Raw genomic sequence first — 19,315 nt, forward strand, 5'->3', positions numbered from 1 at the left:
TTTAAAGCAAAATAATTTATTTTGTAAAACAAGGCCTTAAAGTGTTGTCTGTGATGACAGGAATGTTACCCTGGGTACCACAGGTTTCTCTCGCGTGCGGGGGAATTTTCGGGGTTGCACTATAAAGACTTGACAGAAACCGGAAACCGCGCTAGAAAAGTCTCTGGCACCCAGGGTACAGGAATGTGGGAACAGTCTCTATTAATTATCACAAAACAAACATTACAAGGCACAGCAGGTATTTTTTACAGGTCACATTCCACAGGTCAGAATACAGGTCACCGTGCTACAGATAAATAAACAAGACCAGAAGTGTCTCCTAGCCCTAATCCTTATCCAAAATGTTGTTTTTGAAAACACTTGGTTTACTAAACTATCAATAAAACAGTGACCTGTAATTGTGACCTGCAAAAGAAACCTCTCCTAAAATGCAAACTTACAATACAATACTCATTCAGGGGCCAGTTTCATTGCACCTAACATCAGATGTGACATCTAGAATGTCTGTTGTTTTAACAAAGTTTGTCTTCTCTGAACGTCACACAGCTTTTTACATCCAAAGTTAACATCTATGCACTCACCCCTCGGGTTAAGCATTTCTACTTTTTCTTCTCATACATAAGCTCTAAAGTTCTCTCTTTACGTTACAAAGTGCTGCTTTCTTTTTAAATCAAATAACTAATAATTATTTTTTTACAGCTAGACATAAAATTTTTCTCCAAAAGTTTTCTAAGGAGCTTGAGCTTACTTTTAGCACAATTTGGGATTACTATCTTTTAAGAGGAATAAAAGACATGCAGAGTGGTGATACTAGTAAAAAATTATAAACTTACCAATCAGAAACAGATTTACCAAGGTAAAATTGAAATGAGTACTAATCAAGGACCGGGAGGAAGCAGGAATGTTTTTTTTTTAACTCTACTGATTGGCAAACCGGGTTATCCATTTCTTTGGTGCATCAGACTTCCAACAATTTGTTCTGCTAATTCTTTTTCTCCAGTTATTCAATTTTTACAATAACTCATAGTTTCCAAACACTCATTGGTCAAGAAAAGTGACTTAAATGATGACACAATTTATCTGTTTTTCTCAGTTTCTCATGCACAACTTTCCAAGAAACTTCGCCACCCAAGGATGTTAAAAACCCTTTCTGTTCTTGTCAAACAAAAGACAATTCTCCACCATCTGTAATCTTATAGACCACAGAAATGACATCAAAGCACCATTCCACTTGAAATCTGAACATTTCGATGTTCTATTTCTACAAAATATGTTGACATGGTCACTTTGAGTAATGATGCCACTGGACTACAAGCTACATGTAGCTATAACTACAAGCTAAACATGTCAATACAAGGACGGTACTGCTGCTCCTAATACCAGACTGTCTAACCTTTTTGAGTATGTAAAATCGGGATATTTTTCAATGACCAACAAATCATGCAAGTGCCAAAGGCACAAATAGCAGCTTTGGGAGTGCGGCACCATGCTCTCCCAAAGAAATTATGAAAACTTTATGCTCTGCAAAACCATTTCTAGTGTTCTGAGAGAACTTCCTGTCTAAAATGTTTGCTAAATTAATTGTCATTTTTAATGTCTATCTACATGTATGTTCACATGGTTTTGCATACAATGACTCGATCTTATTTCACATTTCTTGTTTTAAAGTTTTCTAAATTTCAGTTTCCTTTGAATATTACTTTGTCAGGTGTCAATCAGATTTTTTCCTATGCTGATCGCATAAAATTATTACAGGATTTGGGATTTTCAAGCAAACTTGGGGGAATCCTGACAAGATCAGGATGGTTGGACAGTCTGTAATACAATAATAATGAAAGCCATTATCCTAAGATCATATTTATGAATGCTTTGACAATCTTAGTGTAAGCTAATAAACTTTTCAACAGTCTTTGGAACAACACCAAAGTAGGACAGGCCAAATTTTCTGACAGCTCTAGCAGCTATGCATTTTAATTCCAGCCGGCTTTTCGCAGAAAGAACTCTTCTGGCTTCATCTATTTCTGCAACATCCATGGCTGTTTTTCCATCACTGTTTACAAGATCTTCATGTACCCCACCATCTAAAAGTGCCTCTAAGACATCTCTCAGCACTTGCAGGCCTCCAGGCGCAGGTTTATAAGCCACTGCTAAGTGTAGAGGAGTGTTACCCTTGTTATTTACTGCATTGACATTGCCACCAGCTTTTATAATGAGCTTCATGGTCTCAACACAAGGAAATTTACACACATCTCGTACATAGTGTTCCTCGGTTGGGGTATTACACCAAACAGCCAAGTGGAGCATAGTGTTGCCTTCATGAGTGCGGGGGTTCAAATGAAGGAACTTCTCAATCAGATCAAAAACGCGAGACCTTTCTTCATTTTTTGAATCCTGTACCTTGGCGAATATTGTCAAGAGATAGAGTGCACGATACACTACATACTCTTGCTCATCTTTCAGTACTTTAGCTTCATGCTCACCTTTAATCTTCTTGGATTGCACTTTCTCTGTCAGTCTCTCATATTCACTAATAGCTCTTTCAAACACTTCTTCGATGTATCTCTGCTTTGGAAGACAATGTCTCTGCACCATGTGGCAAAAAAAGTCTGCAAATATCTTGAGATCATCTGTGATTGGTTGATTACATCGCTGGCCAATTTCCATTGCATGTCCCCACAAACCAATGCAAAGATCAAAATTGCCAGAGTCAGCAAAAACAGCACCACGGTACCTAATGGGAAAACGGAGTTCTGTATTATCTGTTCCAAGGATTCTTTCCCTGATTATTAGACCCTCCATGTGAATTGCATGGTCATTGCCCTCGATTAAGGCAAGCTCTGGCAAATTTTGACTTTCCTTTCTGTTCTGGTAAACTTCTAGTGGTTCCATTTGCTTTTTAAGCAATGGGTGTGAAGGTTCTGTAAATCTCTCTTCCATTCCACGTTTCATGTAAGAAAATGCTTTCTCAACATCATAGACATCCGGTTCATTAGCAATGGTACCACCAAGAAGCTCCAAACCTTCAATTCTTTGTTCCCTTGTACACTCAGGTCTCTTGATGAAATATTCAACCATTTCAATCTTACAGTCATTACTGGCCAAGAGAAGTGGTGTCAAACGTTGAACATTTGGCAGTTGCGATGCTCCCAAAGCTAAAAGCTCATTGGCAATCTCAAAATGACCTCTTTCAACAGCGTAATGAAGAACAGTATTGCCTTGCTTGTCTTGTAAATCCATGTCAGCCCCAAACTTGATCAGATAATTAACCACTATCATATGCCCATTATAGCAAGCTACCATCAGAGGAGTGTTTTCAAAGTTGTTGCGCGCATTCACATCAGCCTCATTTTCAACCAAACAGCTAACAATGTCTAGACGTCCATCGTAAGCGGCCGCCCTCAAGGGCGTCGAATTCGTCAGCGTTCTTCCGTCTACATCCGCGTTTTGTGCAATTAACAACTTCACAACATCCAGATGCCCCGTGGCAGCCGCGGCCCAGAGAGGGGTACAACCTTCGATTACTTGATCATCAACTTTCACTGTTCCACGAGATTCGATGTCTGCTTTGTATCTGAGAAGCATTTTTACCGATTCTAGATTTCCATTACGGGCAGCAATTATAATAGGAGTGGTGACTTGATCGCCATCTTTTGTTTTCGTTTCCAAAGCAGAACTTCTTTCGCTGATCGACATTTTTTCAAGAACATTGCTTAGTAGAATAACGGCACCATCACGAGCAGCTTCGTACACTTTAGGCTTTGGGTTGAGCATTTCTCTCCACGACTGGCCATCCATGGTACATATGAACTTCTTAAGTATCGGCATACGAAAAGAAAACTATCCACTTCTTCGACAAACAGTCTCGGGTAGCATTTAGTTGCCCAAAAGACACGTTTACATCCAAATAAAAGTTACTAGAGAGAGTAAGATAAGTACTTTAAGTAATCAGAACGACGATGCAGCTTTTAAATGAGTGTTTCTGCCTTTTTTTCGTGAACTATATAGCGCCAGTACATTTGAAGACAAAGAAACAGAGTCGCGACCGCCATATTCACTTCTTCCGGCAAACCAGTCCCTCACGGCTCAACCACAGGACACCCAAACTGCTTATAAGGCAATATCATGAACTTCCGCAAAATCCGCCTGTAAAGTAAATGGTGGTTAACGGTTCCAATAGAAAAGGAACCTCTCATACCTTATTCTAGGGAATTAATTTTTGTAAGCGTTAATTTCCGCGCCGTTCAGTTCAATGAACCATGGATAACATTATCCATGGTAAAAGACTAAATGTAGTTAAAAAATCCGTGTTCCATCTTTAAAACCAATTTTCTGAATTTTACCCTTTCGAGGCCAACTTTGAAAAAGAAACGGACAATTACAAAATTGATGAACGAATTTTTACTTTCAAGAATTTATTATGGTCAGGAGCCCATATGGTTCAGTCAGCCTGTGCGAGATTTTTTTTTGGAGTGCAACCTTACGTAGAAATTCTTCTTCTTCTTCATACCCTTTTCGCCACTATATAAGTTAAAAATGAATCAGCACTTTGCCGTCAAGGGCCGAGGCTACCGCCCCTGACGGGGGCCACCCTTAGTCCCTGAGGCCACCGCCCCTGAGTAAATTAACTGAATCACTTAAAGTTTTCATTTGTCAACCGAACCACTAAGGCGAATTCAAAACCACTTTTAACTCGTTACAAAGTTGGCATTTTCAGAGCTAAGTATTTGCCTACACAACTCCTTTTACGACTTCAGAGACGTACTTGTTTAGCTGGCGTTTAACCCTACAGTACATGGACGCCTTTTTTTGTTGATGCTACAACAATAGTTCCAAAAACTGCTCAACTATTGGTCGATAAGCTATGGTCAGTTCTTTCCTATTAACGGCGAGTAAAATAACGTCATATCAGGGACCGCGGAGGGGGAGGGGCTGGTAGGGTTATAGCCCTACCACTTTTTTGCTGGGATTTATTTTCTAGGGCTCTAGCTGACATGGAAAAAATTACCCGTGGAATTATTGGACTTTTCCCTAAAAGATGCACGGTTAGAGCCAGTTGTTTTCGACGAATTCTTGAGAACTATGCAGTTCTTATGGAAGAGTGGGATGTTTGCTTGTCCGAACGATTACAACCCGATGTGCGTGCAAGGATAATAGGATGTAAGACCTAAATGGAATGATTTGACTTTTTCTTTGGAGGGCAGTTTCATTCCCACACCAATAATCTATCTAAGGATCTTCAGGGTACTGAATGGAGGTTGGTGCTGGTGCACGAAGCTACCCCCAAACTGCCAAAGATCACTTTAGAAGGGTCTATTGTGAGGCTATTGATCTTATCGTCAGTGCTATCTATCAGGAAAGCTTCAACTCCTATGCCCAGATGGAGACCCTCTTGGTTAAAGCTGGTAATGGTCACTATGAGGCAGAGTTCAAGTTTCTTGAAGCATCATACAGAGAAGATGTTGATACAAGGGCGCTACCTTGGCATGCAACTGAGTATTTTCAGGGGCACCCAACGAGAATATAGTTCAAAACCACTTAAACATAGCATTGTTAAACGCATTAATTTTTAGTATTTAAACTGTAGATATAGGCATATTTTTATCCCCTAGAAATATTTCATCTGTTCGGATTTCCTAGCTGAAAGTATAGTGATTCGAAAATTATAGTTAGAGATCAAAACTTGCCTTTTCGAGAATTTCAGCCAGAAAAAAGGCTCCCGAAAATTCTTGGTGACCTTTTTAGGGTAAAAATCCGTTAAAAATGGGCCATTATACCATTCTTTAGATGTTCGAAAACCCTAGGAGAGGCAGGCAAGCAAGAAATTTTACAACAAATTTTCCGAAAATTCTAGACCTCAAATCGTTTTCCGAACAGAAATTTTTTGAAAATTGACGCTGGGTGCCCCTGTATTTTGGAAGTTATGTTATAGGAGAAGATGGCTGTCAGAATGTTTTGACGAAATCCTGTTGGCGCTGTCAAAGTTTCCAGAACCAGAAAAGAAGCTAATTCAGAAAGCCCAAACTATCTGTAAGCTGTCTGCAACCAGCGCTGCTGACGAACGTTCATTCTCATCTGCACGGCGTCTGAAGACGTGGCTTCCATCCAGGATGGGTGACCTAGCAGTGTTGAATGGTCACAAGCGGAGAACAGACAGTGTCTCTATAGATACACAGGAGTTTGTTTCCCGCAATCAGAATCGCAAGAGAAGCTTCGGCACTTAGGAGGTTTATTTAACATATTGCCTATATTGGATAGTATAACACGTATGGACGTTTATGTTATATTTGTTGAGGTGGTAAATAAGATGGCGAGCAAATGCACGATAAATGGCGAAACACCGCCAAATTTTTTAGCCCTACCACCCTAAAATGGTCTCCGCGGTCCCTGCATATCCTGTTAAAATGCTGCCTTTTTAACTTGCTGTGCTTATAAATCAAACACGAGTTCTGCGTGACTGTGAGGTAAGTACCACTATGTTAATAACTCGTAATCAAATTTTCAAGAAGAAATTTAAGAAACAAGCGGGTTGGTGGCCACTAACGTAGGTATGAACTAACTATTTTGAATATTTCGGAAAGTTTGCGAAAAATTGCAATCTGTCATGCTGATTGCAATTCAAATAATTTGTAAATAATAACATTAAAATGGCTTCAGGCTATTACCTTGTTTAAGGATTTTGAAAGCATCTTCTATTCGCATTTTTATTGAACTCAGTCACCGATCACTATTTCGGTCAATTTCTGGTTATGCTCGTCGTTTTTCTTAGTGATGACGAGCTGATTTTCCTTTTGCTGTTTGAAACAATGATTTCTCAAGTCTGTAAGTAAGTTTTGAGACCTTCAAAACCTTTCAAAGTTTCAAATTCTCCTTTTTTTTCGCCAACTCAGCCGCAGTTTTCTCATGTTTGTTCACGTCTTCTTAGTGAGAAGTGACCAGCATTAGCCTCGCTTTTGCGTAAGAATACGAAACTCGCCTAAAAAAAGTCAGTACCATTTATCGGTAAACTTTCACTGAAGTTTTCCGTACAAATAGTAAGCTCTCTACAGGCTTTAAAAGGGGATTGATTTGTGCAAATGGGACGTCGCGCCATAAAAAATCGTAGATTATTTTAAGGTTCCAGAGAGTAAAGTGATACCACAACTCTGAAACGTCGAAACGCCGTCGGTTAGCGCATTCTTAAGTTACTGGTCATATCTTTCATTACACTGAGGTGTGTCGTGTGGTCATTGCTTTCCATAATTAAATACTTACTTCAAGGTAAGCCCAGCAAAATGCGCAATTTGATTGGTGAGAAAACTAGGGTTTTTACCTGTTAACACAGTTTTAGATGACTGAAAACCTTTGCTATCGCGTTAAGCCATTCAAGAAGTGATGTCGGCCATAAAGTTCCCTTTCCTTTCCAGCCTCCAGCCCCTCCCTAATCTGCTATCAGAGGGTCCTTCTTCCCTTTTTGTTTTGAAGGATCTCGTGATAGCCCCTCCACTCCCCCCTCCCACAAACTCCCCACCGCTTTATTTTTTTTTGAGGGGGGGAGGCTTTGCTCCTTTTTACTCCATGCCCTCGCGCCAGTCCCCTGCGCTTATTCCGCTTGGCTAAAAGAAAAGGGAAACAACTGCTAGGCAGGGGTTAACTTTCTATCAGTTTTCCGCTCCAAACGCCAATGCCTCACATTGAGTTGATGACTGTTCTAGCGCATCCGTATCTCTGTTACCAATCAATGCGTTTATTTATTTCCTTTTTAAACAGCAACATATATCTTAACTAGAAAAAGGCTTTTTCGATTAAAAAAAATTAATATTCAATGCCAGTTTCCCTCCCATTCCAACGGAAAGGCTATTGGTGGAGGCTGAATTAAACTGAGTTTGGCAAATATCTCCGTTTGACTAACTGCAGCTGTCTACTATTAGAGGTGCAGTTAAAAGAGACCTTGGTGCCTCAGAGGAACCAAGAATTTATTTATCCAGAGGCCCTAGATCTAGCTTCAAAACCTCTTTCAACGGTTACCATGATTCTTAGTCTCTGAATGATGGAAGAGAACCCGCCAAAGTAATAACGAAAAATCCTCAGTTAAGAAATTTTATGCATTATTAGGTATTAATTAAGACTGTAGTAAGTATGGTAATGGCGGGAGGAATTCACGTGAAAGTGATAAGTTATGTTTCCACATCAGGATTTGAGGGTTTTCCTCGTTTAATGAGCTGTTTTTCTCCATTGATGTTGATGATTGGTGTTTCGGTTCTTGTATGCCACACGTATACCTAAAACAACAAGTGAAACGTTGCAAAAACACGTCACCATACAATAGAAATTTAACAAAGGAAGGGATACAATCATTGCATTGCATTATCATTGTTATAAATTGTAACTTTATGCTAAAGTTTTTGCAATACTGTAACTACATAATTATAGTCATGCAAATAAAGCTTATGTTGTTGTTGTTGAATGCTCTTGAGTTGATCGCAATTCAAATTGGGGCATCTCTTGAAACTCTGTTCGTTTCATTATCAGTCGCTTCTGATTCACATGACAACTTTGCATTCACACTCAAGCTCAAAGGTTGTTTGGCAAGTGGAGAGCTACAACGTACTCATTAGATTTCTCACTGACCGTTACCCTATCTATAATGTTATTTGCATCACACCAGTTTCCAAAAAGTGCGGGGCTTAAAACGGGGGAAGGTTTGGAATGAAGGGAAGTCGACCACGATAGAGAATTAAGTTGCGAGCTGGTTTGACGTGACAAAACTACAACCTTCGATTGTTGTTCAGCAAAACTGGACGAGTATTGGAGTTTAGGATAAGTATGCTCGTCGGAAAATTACAATCGAAAGCACGCGGACTAATCTGAGCGTGCGTGTCTTAGGCTTGAGGAAAAGAAAGCATGCACCGCAAAGTACGAAGGCAATTATTTTGATTGTTTCTTATTTCTGTTTTAACTTTATTAATTTTTAAATAAATATTTCTTTATGTACAACGCCAAGTGATCCCAGTTTATGAAAAAATATAACTAACCTTTTCACCCTGATTATCCTAAGTAAACCGTGATAAAGCTATATTACCCCCAAACCCCATGGACAGTTAGCCTTGTCGCTGGAGACAGAAAGCCTTTACATTTTCTCTAAATTCAACCCGCTTAATACGGACACTTTCTATGGCCCCCTCAGTAACGGGGTTTGACTGTACGAGACGACGAACATCCCCATACCTTTCACGTGAGAATCTCAGGGGGCGAACGGGGTTATTACACTGACTACGTACCTTCATACAGTTGCTTGCCTTAGGTTCCAACTGTTCCATAGTGGTAATCTGCTCTAGAAATGAAGTCTCCAGGAATCCCGGCTTTATATCAGGATCAAATCGAGCCTCCGGTCTTTCTACCAGCAGCTTTTTCAAGCTTACTGCAAACGCCGACATATCAACAGGAAATGTTCTGAATGGTTTCCAGTTGGTATGAAAGCCAACCACATGACCGTCTTCGCAGATGGGACCCGCCCATCTAGCTGCCCCTGTAAATGCCACTGGCCACACCCCAACGGTGTTAATCGTCCGCATCTAATGAAGATGAAATAATTCAGTAAGGTCTGTTATTAGCAATGTTTTCACTAGGTTTTAATTTTAAAGAGATGACTACAGAGGAGTCAGAGGAAGGAGCGTCGACACTTAGCACCTAAGACTATGAATTGGTCAAAGGAATAAGTCTTGCGAGCGAAAATGCTGTTGGTATGGCTACTAGGATCTATAATAGATCGAAATACTTAAAACTAAATTCTTACATTACAAACAAGGCTGGTACTGTCGAAAGAGTTAGTGTTGCAAGACATCAACAGGACACAGATATCCTGCCAATAGAGCTGGGCAGCGGCAATTCAAAAAAATGTTGTTCAATAGTAGTGCAATCAGTTTATAAGAAGACTTTTACAATGTAAAGTGCAAGTAAACAAACTCCAAAGCCATCCACTTGAAATAACCTTCTCATTTTGATGTCTAACGCGACAATTCATTCCGGGGTTTTCTCCACGAAGATTGCTTCTAAGGCAAGTTTCATAAGATAACAACTACTTGCCCCTGTCAGGGAATCCCGAAAATTTTTCCTTGTGGATTACGCAACGGAATCCAGGAAATATTTCCCTGTGGAATCCGGGATCTTGGGCCTTGGAATCCGGAATACAGCCAAAGGTATCCGAAATCCTACTAACGACTGGAATCCAGAATCCAAGTTCCCCTCACAGACACTGGACGAGTATTTGGAATCCGGAATCCAAGAACGTTGTGGATTCCCTTATATAGGGTGAAGCTACTCTTGAAAGTTTTCATTCAGCGAGCGTGATAAAAAAAAGATAACAAGATAAAAGAAGAAAATACTGTTACCTCATCAAATAATCTTATGTCGTAGGTATTATCATCATCAGCAAAGTACACCACTCCTTTTGTTTCATTGGCCTTAATATTGTCACGTATCCATTTTAATCCCACATTACGTTGTTCTGTACCTCTCGACTTAGTCCACCATGGCTTATTTCTCCCTATCCTCATTTCCACTGGCGTCCGTACGTTAAGATGAGTATATCTGATGCCAAAATGATTTAAAAGCCGTTTAACCAGATTTGTTTTCTCGTGCGAGTCCTCCACGACAATCCAGTGTAGATTTTTAATATGTTTTAAAGTCTGGGCCGTGCGCGTTAACTCAGCTTTCTGTAAAAATCTCCTATAGGTAGGAGTAATGGCAAAAATTGTCGGCAGCTTAGGGTCCCATCCAGAATTTTGCATGGCTAGTTTTTCTTGTAGTTCTCTTACTTTTGCTTCGAGTTTTTCCAGAAGTAGTTGTTGTTCATAAATTGCAGTTTCACTAGATGAAAGAAACTGGTCCTTTGAATTGTTATTTTCCAGTTGAGAGGGAACAGGGAGGGTAGTAATTCCGGGAAGTTTTCTAACCAGTCGACCATTATATTGACTAAAATATAAAGCTGATGAGAAAAAAAGTTGTAAAAAACCAGTTAGACCTACTCATCAAACTCGAATCAAAGTAGATAATACGTCACGAGCTTTGATATCAGGTTTTATTTTCCACTGCTCTCCTAAGTCCGGCGGGTCTCATGTTCTTTCTCTTAGCGAGTCAATTGTTTCTTAACCGTCGGAGGTACAAGGGAGGGGGGGGGGGTGGCTGCCACCCCCCTCTGAGGCTTTTCTGAGTTTTTTTCCTAGACTATAAAACATCAGCACCTGTCGTTTTCAGTAGCTGTTCGTTTATCTCTGGCGCGCATTTTGAGACAAGTTCAGTGATGGTCAGTTACTATGGTTACGAGATATGACGTCATATGTAGCAGGTGGTGCGTAGTTATGTGTTATTTTTCATGTCAAGCACAAAAAATTAACTTCTGGCGGTTTTGACCTGATTTCTAAATCTTGGTAAAATCTAAGATGGTGACCATTGTTGGTGACATCACAGGCCTCCAGCACCGCCACCACCCATAAAAACATACCTCATCTTGTTAAGAATTAGAAGATCAAAGGCTTTCCACTGAAGGCCTAAATAGTTTCGAAATACTGCAATATATTAAAAACTCTGGGGAGGGGTTCAATCCACCACCCCCCTCCCGTTGGGGGTATGAATTCACGTGTGCAGTCCGAGGGCTAAACCTACGTGAAGGAAGTTGACGCTTCAAGGAATAAACGCGAATTTCAAAAATTCGCGTTAATTTGCAGGGTTTTAATGTTTATTTTCGCACCATTAATTAAGTTTAGTGATAATCTCCGGAACCTTTTTTCCATTATTTTTGCCCCAATTTCTCGATACACTCTTGATTGATAAGAAAAAGCGTTATTTTATCGGATCAGGATCTGACGGTATAAATAAAACCGTGAAAAACGCTCGAACAAAATGTCTCAGAGATTCCTTGGCTTAAAAATATTGTTGCTGTTGTCTCAGCAGGTTTTGTTTCTTTGTGAGCATCCTGTTAATTTCTAGTTATTTTCAACTTTCGTTAACTTATTTCATTTGAAATACCTTAATTTACACAAGCGTCAAAATGCGTGACCATTTCTTAATTAAAATTCGCATCCACAGTAAAGTGTTCATATATGATTTGTTTTATTTTCTTATCGCCTTCTTTAATGTTTTGTTGTATATACATTAACTTTAAACAGATGAAAAATACCTAATAACAGGTATTTACTCAATCAAGTTTACGGTTATTACTCATTTACTCTATCCTCTAATAATCAGAAAAAATATACTAGGTAAAAAATGCACCACCACTTACTTTTAATGTTTGCTTTTTCAATAACATTTTGAAGAACTTTCGTTAGAATTACAATTCCGAGGAGAACGCTGAGAAAAATGATGTATTTGATTGCACCACCACGAAACATCTGCAAGATAATAGAAGATTTGAAATAATAGAACATCCTTAAAGTAAACACAACAAATAACAAAGGCAACCTGAATAAAGCGGAAGGGTGGCGCATTGGTGAGAGCACTTGCCCCCCACCAATGTGGCCCGGGTTCAAATCCCGGTGTCAAATCCCGGTGTCGACGCCACATGTGGGTTGAGTTTGTTGTTGGTTCTGTCCCTTGCTCTGAGAGGTTTTTCTCCGGGTACTCCGGTTTTCCTTAAAAACCAACGTTTCCAAATTCCGATTCGACCAGGAATCAAGTAGACGAAGAACCACTATGTGGATGTGCTACCTCTAAACCGTTATTTATTTATTTATTTTATTTGTTAAAGAAAAGAATAGAAAATTATGTGGCCTATGGTTTCTTTTGTATGACCGTATTCTGTTAGTGCCCGATAAAATATTTTTGTACAGCACATATGTAGCTAGCACTATTCTCGAAGTCTAAAAAATTTGAAGCAGAAAATTTTAAGCAGGATGAAAAAATGTCAAAAATATCATTTTTGCCTAGTTTATTTCTATTCAAGTGGGATGAAGGTGTTTCATCTTGCATCACAAAATTAGTCGTTCTCAGTCATCGAAACAATAAAAATGTGTCAGAAATAAAAAATTTTTTAATGAGGCTAAAGAAGTTAATCAGATATACCAATGGGGGGGGGGGGAGAAAAACTAGAGTTGGAGTTACATAAAAACTATCTATTTACTAGACTGCCAAACCTCGAAGGTCCTCGAAGGTATTTTTTCGCGTGCTGAAGACGTCACGTGCTCAAAAACAAAATGGCGCCGTCCATTGTTAAAATTATCTTATTGAATGAAATGACGAAGTCGAAATATTCAATAATTTCCAAAGCACATAATATCAAAAAGCATAACAGTCCTCGGGTTATCCAGACCTTGGAGTAGTTACTTAAAGGCCCTTAAGGTTATAATCTTTTGAGCACATAAGATTACTCGAATGTGAACGTGTGGAGTTAAACCTGGCTGGCGTTTTTTTTTTTTTTCAAGTTCGTTACTGTCAACAATAATGTATCCACGAGTTCGGTGGCATTTTTCGCTTTTATGATTGGTAATTTCATTTTAAACAAAGTTGTAAATAAAAGTTACACTGCGCTGAAAGTCACAAGAAAAATATAAACAGTAACTTACCATTTTGAAGGATTGAAACTAAGACTAACTGAGACGATTTATAGTAACTTTCTATCTCCGTGCAGTAAAACTTTCAATATCTTCCCATCAATCCTCATCCAGTTAGTTATTTAAGTTCCTTCTTTTTTTTCCAAAAGACAAAAGCTCAGGTCCATGTGTTCGATCGTTGTCACCACATTTCCGTCCAATCTCTATTGGTGAGCAGCGAAGGCATCAACTAAAAACTCTTTACTGAATACCATGTTGACCGTAATTAAAGTCCACTCAGTAATCTTGCCAATCGTCTTTGATTCTTTCTAACAACTATTGCATCCTTTTATTTAATGTCTTGATATTTCCTTTATTCCAACAGCACGTGGTTGCCTTCTCTAAACCTTATACTGTCAGGCCCTGATAAAATTTGCATAAGACCAGTGAGTACTTTCCATTCAAGACTGGTACCGGCTATTCTCCAAGAAAACCATCAATCTGACATATATGCTGGTTTAATGTCGTATATTGTGACCAAGCTCTTGATTAAGTCTCTACATTTTCACGTGACATATTTTGTTTCGAAATTTTAAACTCTCTCTTGTATAAATTAAAGAGGGGAACAGCTGAAAAATCAAAATTGAATGGAGTTTTTTGAAGGAGCAAATATTTTTGTCGGTAAACAAGGTCTTCCAATTTAATTACCCGATTGGTAAACCAGTACACGTTCCTTAATCAAAACTGTCAAACGTAATTTTAAAAGTTATTAAAACTCCACGTGAATTAAGGTGATCGACGAGAAATATGAACCTCAGTTGGTAAGAAGATGAAGAGGTATCGATAACCTGCGCTGCGATCACACCTTGGCCGACTTTCCCGCTCCTTCTGAAATGAACAACTAACCGCAGGTTTCAAATAAATTGAATCCATGGTAACAAAACGACATGTGCTGGCCTGGGAACTTGGAAATCTAGATCAGACACATGTTTGTTAGCAGTCATTTCACCTCAACTCGCCTCTTCGCGCCCAATTTGCCTTACCCCTCCCACAAGTTCTTTCCTAGTCCCGCATGACCCACCGCCCCCCCCCCCCCCCCCCCCCCCCATCCCGTATCTCGTTTGTTAGCAGTAGATACAGTCAAGTTATTCCTACCGCCATTAATCAGCTGAGCGATCAGATAAAATCGATTTCTGGACTACTACGTACCAGTACAAGTACGATGTCATATCTCACGGGAGATGGCTCTTCATGGGCACTGACTGACAATATTTGATTGTTACGTCATACCCACGAAGATCTGCAGATACTATACTGGTTCATACTTTTAAAACTGATAATTCTTCACAGCAGAGAAAAAAAAAAGGTTTTTCCACCATTTTTGCATGGTGTATCATTTCACACGTTCATTTAGCACTAGTCGCGAAGATGCAGTGTGCAAAACAAGACAAATTAAACAATATTTTTTAATTGTGTTTTGAAACCTGCGTTAGAGGGTTTTTTCACGGCTGTCTAATTCAATGGGTTAATATTGTCAATAACGCGTATATGTTCGCTAAGAAGTTTGACGTTAGCGATGAATCTTTTTTTTGTAAACGACAAAATCACAGCCTCGTATCAAACAAATATCTCTCCTAATTCATTAAATAAAGCGATAAAAACTACAACAGCGAACTTTGAAAGACTGTGAAAGTGCAATAAGCGTAAAAGTCTCTTGGCCTTTAATAACAACACCACAAACCAAATTCGAATGAAGATTTATTGTAGCCGACGTGCTTGGTACTTGAAATAAAATGCGTGGTACAAAGAGTGTGCATACAAACAGCGTGGGTTGAAACTAAAACGGTAAACGACCAAAAAAGTTACAAGTTGCGACTAAGGTAAATTAGAGTAAGGAAATAACAAAGCTGCAAAACGAGGACTGTGAAGTACACTTACATTGTTTTGGCCAGAGAAAACTGCTGTGAAGCGGACTGCGAATAACGCGAAGAGATTGGTAAGGAACTAAACAGAACTGCGCTAAGCGAGGACCAAAATGAACTGCACAAACTGTACTGCAAAACTACGATATGAAAAATACGCTAGAACATGCGGAAAATAAAACTATAGAAACTTAGAAAGGCGCTAATGAAGATGAAACAGCAAAGAAACGCAAACGAGGGCGCGAAAACTGACAGAAAGGAATAAACACCTAAATTAACGCAAAAAAAAGACTAAACAAAAGGACGAAAAGAAGTATAAACTAATTTGCGTACGCAAAGGAAAAACAAATGACGCAAGAATGAATAATAGAAAAAATGTTACACTTGGATCTTACAGACTGTTAGACTAACAAGTTTTCAAAACCCAACTGCAATCATAATAATAATAATAATAACCTTTATCTTAAGAGGGTGACACCAATTACTATAAAAAGTATTCTCCCTAGTGGCCCTCTAAAAACAAAATTGATAATAATATTTACAACAGTCATGATAAAAAGCCTATTTACAAATAGTAATTATAATAAAGGATCTTAAAAATTCTAAACAAGAATTCTCCCTCTCTAGTGGCCCTCTAAAAACAAAATTGATAACAATAAAATTACTGCAATCATAATAAAAAGTCTATTTACAAAAAGTGATTTTCATAAAAGGTTCTTAAAAATTCTAGAGATTTAAAAACGGAAGTGAATACATTGGTACAAAAGGGAATCCAATGTACAATGATATTAAAAAAAAAAGCACGGAGTTTTAAAAATCAGAATAACTTTTTAACTTTAAAATTGTCCACCGTATAGTTTGAGGCGACGCTATTAATCCGTTTTAATCTTCTTCAAGTTTGACTATCCGTGCCTTCTTTACTGATTTGCTATGCTATTTACACTTTCTTTGAATGTTTTTAGCGGTTATGTTTATGTTTCGTCTAATTTGGTGGCAGCTCTCGTAGTTAGAATTTTGGTAAAATTAGAGACACGGCTCCTTTAATCTGCTTCACTATTGAGTGGCTTATATAAAAAGTATTTTCTTGTTCCCAGAGCCTCCTATGTTTCTTGGTCCGTGAGGTCTGCATAAGAAGAACCTTGGTAAATAGATAACGTAGTTAAAAAAAACAGGTAGTGCTGGAAGCCCAATTTTTCCTGCCTTGTTGATCCTGAGCATGGGTTTTAAATCTGCTTGGTATCTTGGGAAGGGCGCCTTTTACTTGAATCCTTCCCATGACGCACTACGCTCTCTGTTTTCCGACTACAACACGCAGCACACTGAAGCGAGACAGCAATCTCAATAACAACAACAACATCTTTTATTAAAACACGGTGGGTTTTAAAGCTAATATAGCTTACGGGGCCGTGTAAAAAATGTTAATAAAATAATAAAAATTATTAAAATTGAATGTAGTCAATAAAAGGTGAAATATGTACAATAACAGACATGAATAGAATTAATAAAAGACGAAATCACTGTCAGTTTGGGAAAGACCCATTTGCGGTGACTCTTCATTAAAGTCTAAGTTTCTGAGGGCGTAAGACTTTTTTGCCCTTTTGGCAAAGTGCCTGGCGCTGACAGAGGATAGTTCTAAAAGATTCCAAACAATGGATCCTCTGTAAGAAATAGAGTTTTTCATATAACAAGTTTCAAAACGTTGTACGCTAACACGATGTTGATGACGGAGGTCATACTTAGACTCTTTCCTTTGGATTATATGTTCCCATGATGGAGCATGGGGTTGTATAGTATAAATTAAGGTGGCTATTTTTACCTTATAAGTGTCGAATAAAGAGTCCCACTTAGCTGTTTTTCTTACATCCTCTGAGGGAATATCGCGAAGGAGGTTATATATAACTCTAGCAGCCCTACAATGTATGGATTCCAAAGAATTAAATTCATTTTCATAGGTCTGATTAGTACTATTGACAGCCCAACCGCCAGTTGCATGAACGTAATGTCGAATGTCGGACCTGGCAGCGAACGTCTGATGCTCAGGTCAATCAAACGCCTCACTCCAACTCCAGACGATAGAAATCACATGTGACGCAAATTTTTATGAAACTGACCCAGGGAACCGAGTCCACAGTATAGTTGGAGGGTGTTCACATTACACTGGGGCGACTTTCGTGTCGGCGCTAGTTCACGCTAGTTCCCTCTCGTGGCTTTGTATTTGTCTACATGATACCACCACAAAATGTCATACCGGCGCGAGTCACACCAGCGTGAGTTCACACCGGTTGCTGTGCCGGGACGAAAATTTCACTCCGGTACGAAATTTCCCAACGGTATCATGTAAACGCGAAACCACCACTCGTTTCGGCGGTGATGAAATCGGTCCCTGTGCCGGTAGACTGAAACGGGTAGCGTAGGTAGCGTAAACTGAAACGGGTAGCGTATGCGTAGGTTTCGTCAATTCAGGATGGTGGTCATGGGACGACGAAAAAACATGCAAACATGTAAATGCGATATGTGTAAATGTAAATGTAAATATCATATTATCCACTCCCCACAGGGCTTTTCAGGGATAATTTACACTGGTTGGGGGACTTTGCCAGATTGCTTAAGGTGCAGTTTACAAGTAATGAAGGAATGGGTAATGATGCCTCCATAAATGAGTGTGAAAGTGAGATAAACCACTACACCGGGCACTACGTGCCCTACTCTTTACGAAAAGAGTGTAGGTTCTTTAACGTCCCACAGATTTTTTTATTACATGTGCAAGGGCTTGTGAGACGGGGCCTACGGTTTATCCTCCTTATCCGAGAAGACTAGAAAGTCAAACCGTTTACAGATGTTATTACAAAGGCAGCCCTTTCTCCTCAGTTATTTAAAGACCCTGAGTGTTGGTCAAGCCTGGGTTTGAACCTACCGCCTCCCGCTCAGCCGATCGGCCCTTATCCCATTATGATATGAAATCAAGAAGTCATCCCAGTATGAAACCCGCACGAGAGCGACAACCACCTTACTTGGCCGTTGCTAGGCAATGTGAGAAGCGGCCCAATACAGGTTCACGATAATGGTACCTGCCTACACTTTTAGTTCCCAAGCATAAAAGAAATGCCTTTCGCAGGTGCTACTTTGAAAACTTGAAAAAAGACCCTTGTATTTATCTCAAAAGGAAGTCTTGTGACAAAAACAATTCTTATAGATTATTTATGTTTTAAAATAATTTTATTATAATTTAGGCAAAATCACGATCTTTGCTTGGGAAATTTCAGTGATTTATTGGATTTTTATGACCATCGAAACGCGGATTTGAAGGTTTGTTGTTAATAACTGTTTTCCCCAAAATCTTGTCCAGTTTCTAAAATTTATAGCTAAATGATGATCTCTTAGCATTTCACACTTAAATACCTCTTTAGCACAAATTAGTCTGTTCAAATATTAAATCAAGTAAATGATCAGCTTATTAAAATAAGTGCGTTTAACCGTAATGATGCAATTCATTCAAGACTGAAGATTTCACTTGCTAATAATCAAGATTATTTGAAGTATCAATTGAACATCTCAGGGTTGTTACTCGGCTTTCATACGGTGCTATGATTTTTCTGACTCCAGCCAAGAAAAACACTGATATCAATGAGTGACAATTCCCATTTTTTATTGAATAAAGCAAAATGGTTTTCCAAGGAGTTAAGAAAATAATTGGAATTGATTCTCAAGTGGCTTTGTACTCCATGACATGCATGAAGATCATTTAAACCTAGCGGGTTAAAAACGCTAGTTTGCTTGCAGGGTTGTAGTCCAACTAGTTAGGTGGGGTATGAGGGTATGCTAAGAGTAAGTTGCTCGTCTTTTCTAATGTTAAAAATAAGGCCCTGAATGGTTAACGTACGGTCGTCG

The 19,315-nt window shown here is 39.0% G+C and overlaps 2 protein-coding genes across 2 annotated transcripts; both read right to left on the reverse strand.

Moving 5' to 3' along the window:
- On the reverse strand, positions 1-4,062 carry LOC140946099 (protein fem-1 homolog B-like). Its single transcript, XM_073395174.1, has one exon. The coding sequence runs from the start codon at positions 3,823-3,825 to the stop codon at positions 1,879-1,881; it is 1,947 nt and encodes a 648-aa protein (XP_073251275.1). The 5' UTR covers positions 3,826-4,062; the 3' UTR covers positions 1-1,878.
- Positions 4,063-7,703: 3,641 nt separating this feature from the next.
- LOC140945598 (galactosylgalactosylxylosylprotein 3-beta-glucuronosyltransferase 3-like) lies at positions 7,704-14,438 on the reverse strand. The gene is made up of 5 exons (XM_073394611.1): positions 14,412-14,438; positions 12,260-12,368; positions 10,368-10,963; positions 9,258-9,551; positions 7,704-8,258 (listed from the first exon to the last, which is right to left on the reverse strand). Exons 1-5 carry the CDS (start codon positions 14,436-14,438, stop codon positions 8,154-8,156), a joined length of 1,131 nt encoding a protein of 376 aa, XP_073250712.1. The 3' UTR covers positions 7,704-8,153.
- Between the last annotated feature and the right edge of the window lie 4,877 nt (positions 14,439-19,315).

Source organism: Porites lutea, chromosome 8, assembly GCF_958299795.1.
Source record: "Porites lutea chromosome 8, jaPorLute2.1, whole genome shotgun sequence".
In the NCBI taxonomy this organism is placed as follows: Eukaryota; Metazoa; Cnidaria; class Anthozoa; order Scleractinia; family Poritidae; genus Porites; species Porites lutea.

Coding starts and splice junctions, on each gene's coding strand:
- LOC140946099 (XM_073395174.1), bottom strand. CDS start 3,825: ATGCCGATACTTAAGAAGTTCATATGTACCATGGATGGCCAGTCGTGG.
- LOC140945598 (XM_073394611.1), bottom strand. CDS start 14,438: ATGGATTCAATTTATTTGAAACCTGCG. Junction 12,369..14,411: donor CAATTTATTTGAAACCTGCG/GTTAGTTGTTCA, acceptor ATTATCTTGCAG/ATGTTTCGTGGTGGTGCAAT. Junction 9,552..10,367: donor ACATAAGATTATTTGATGAG/GTAACAGTATTT, acceptor CATCTTCATTAG/ATGCGGACGATTAACACCGT.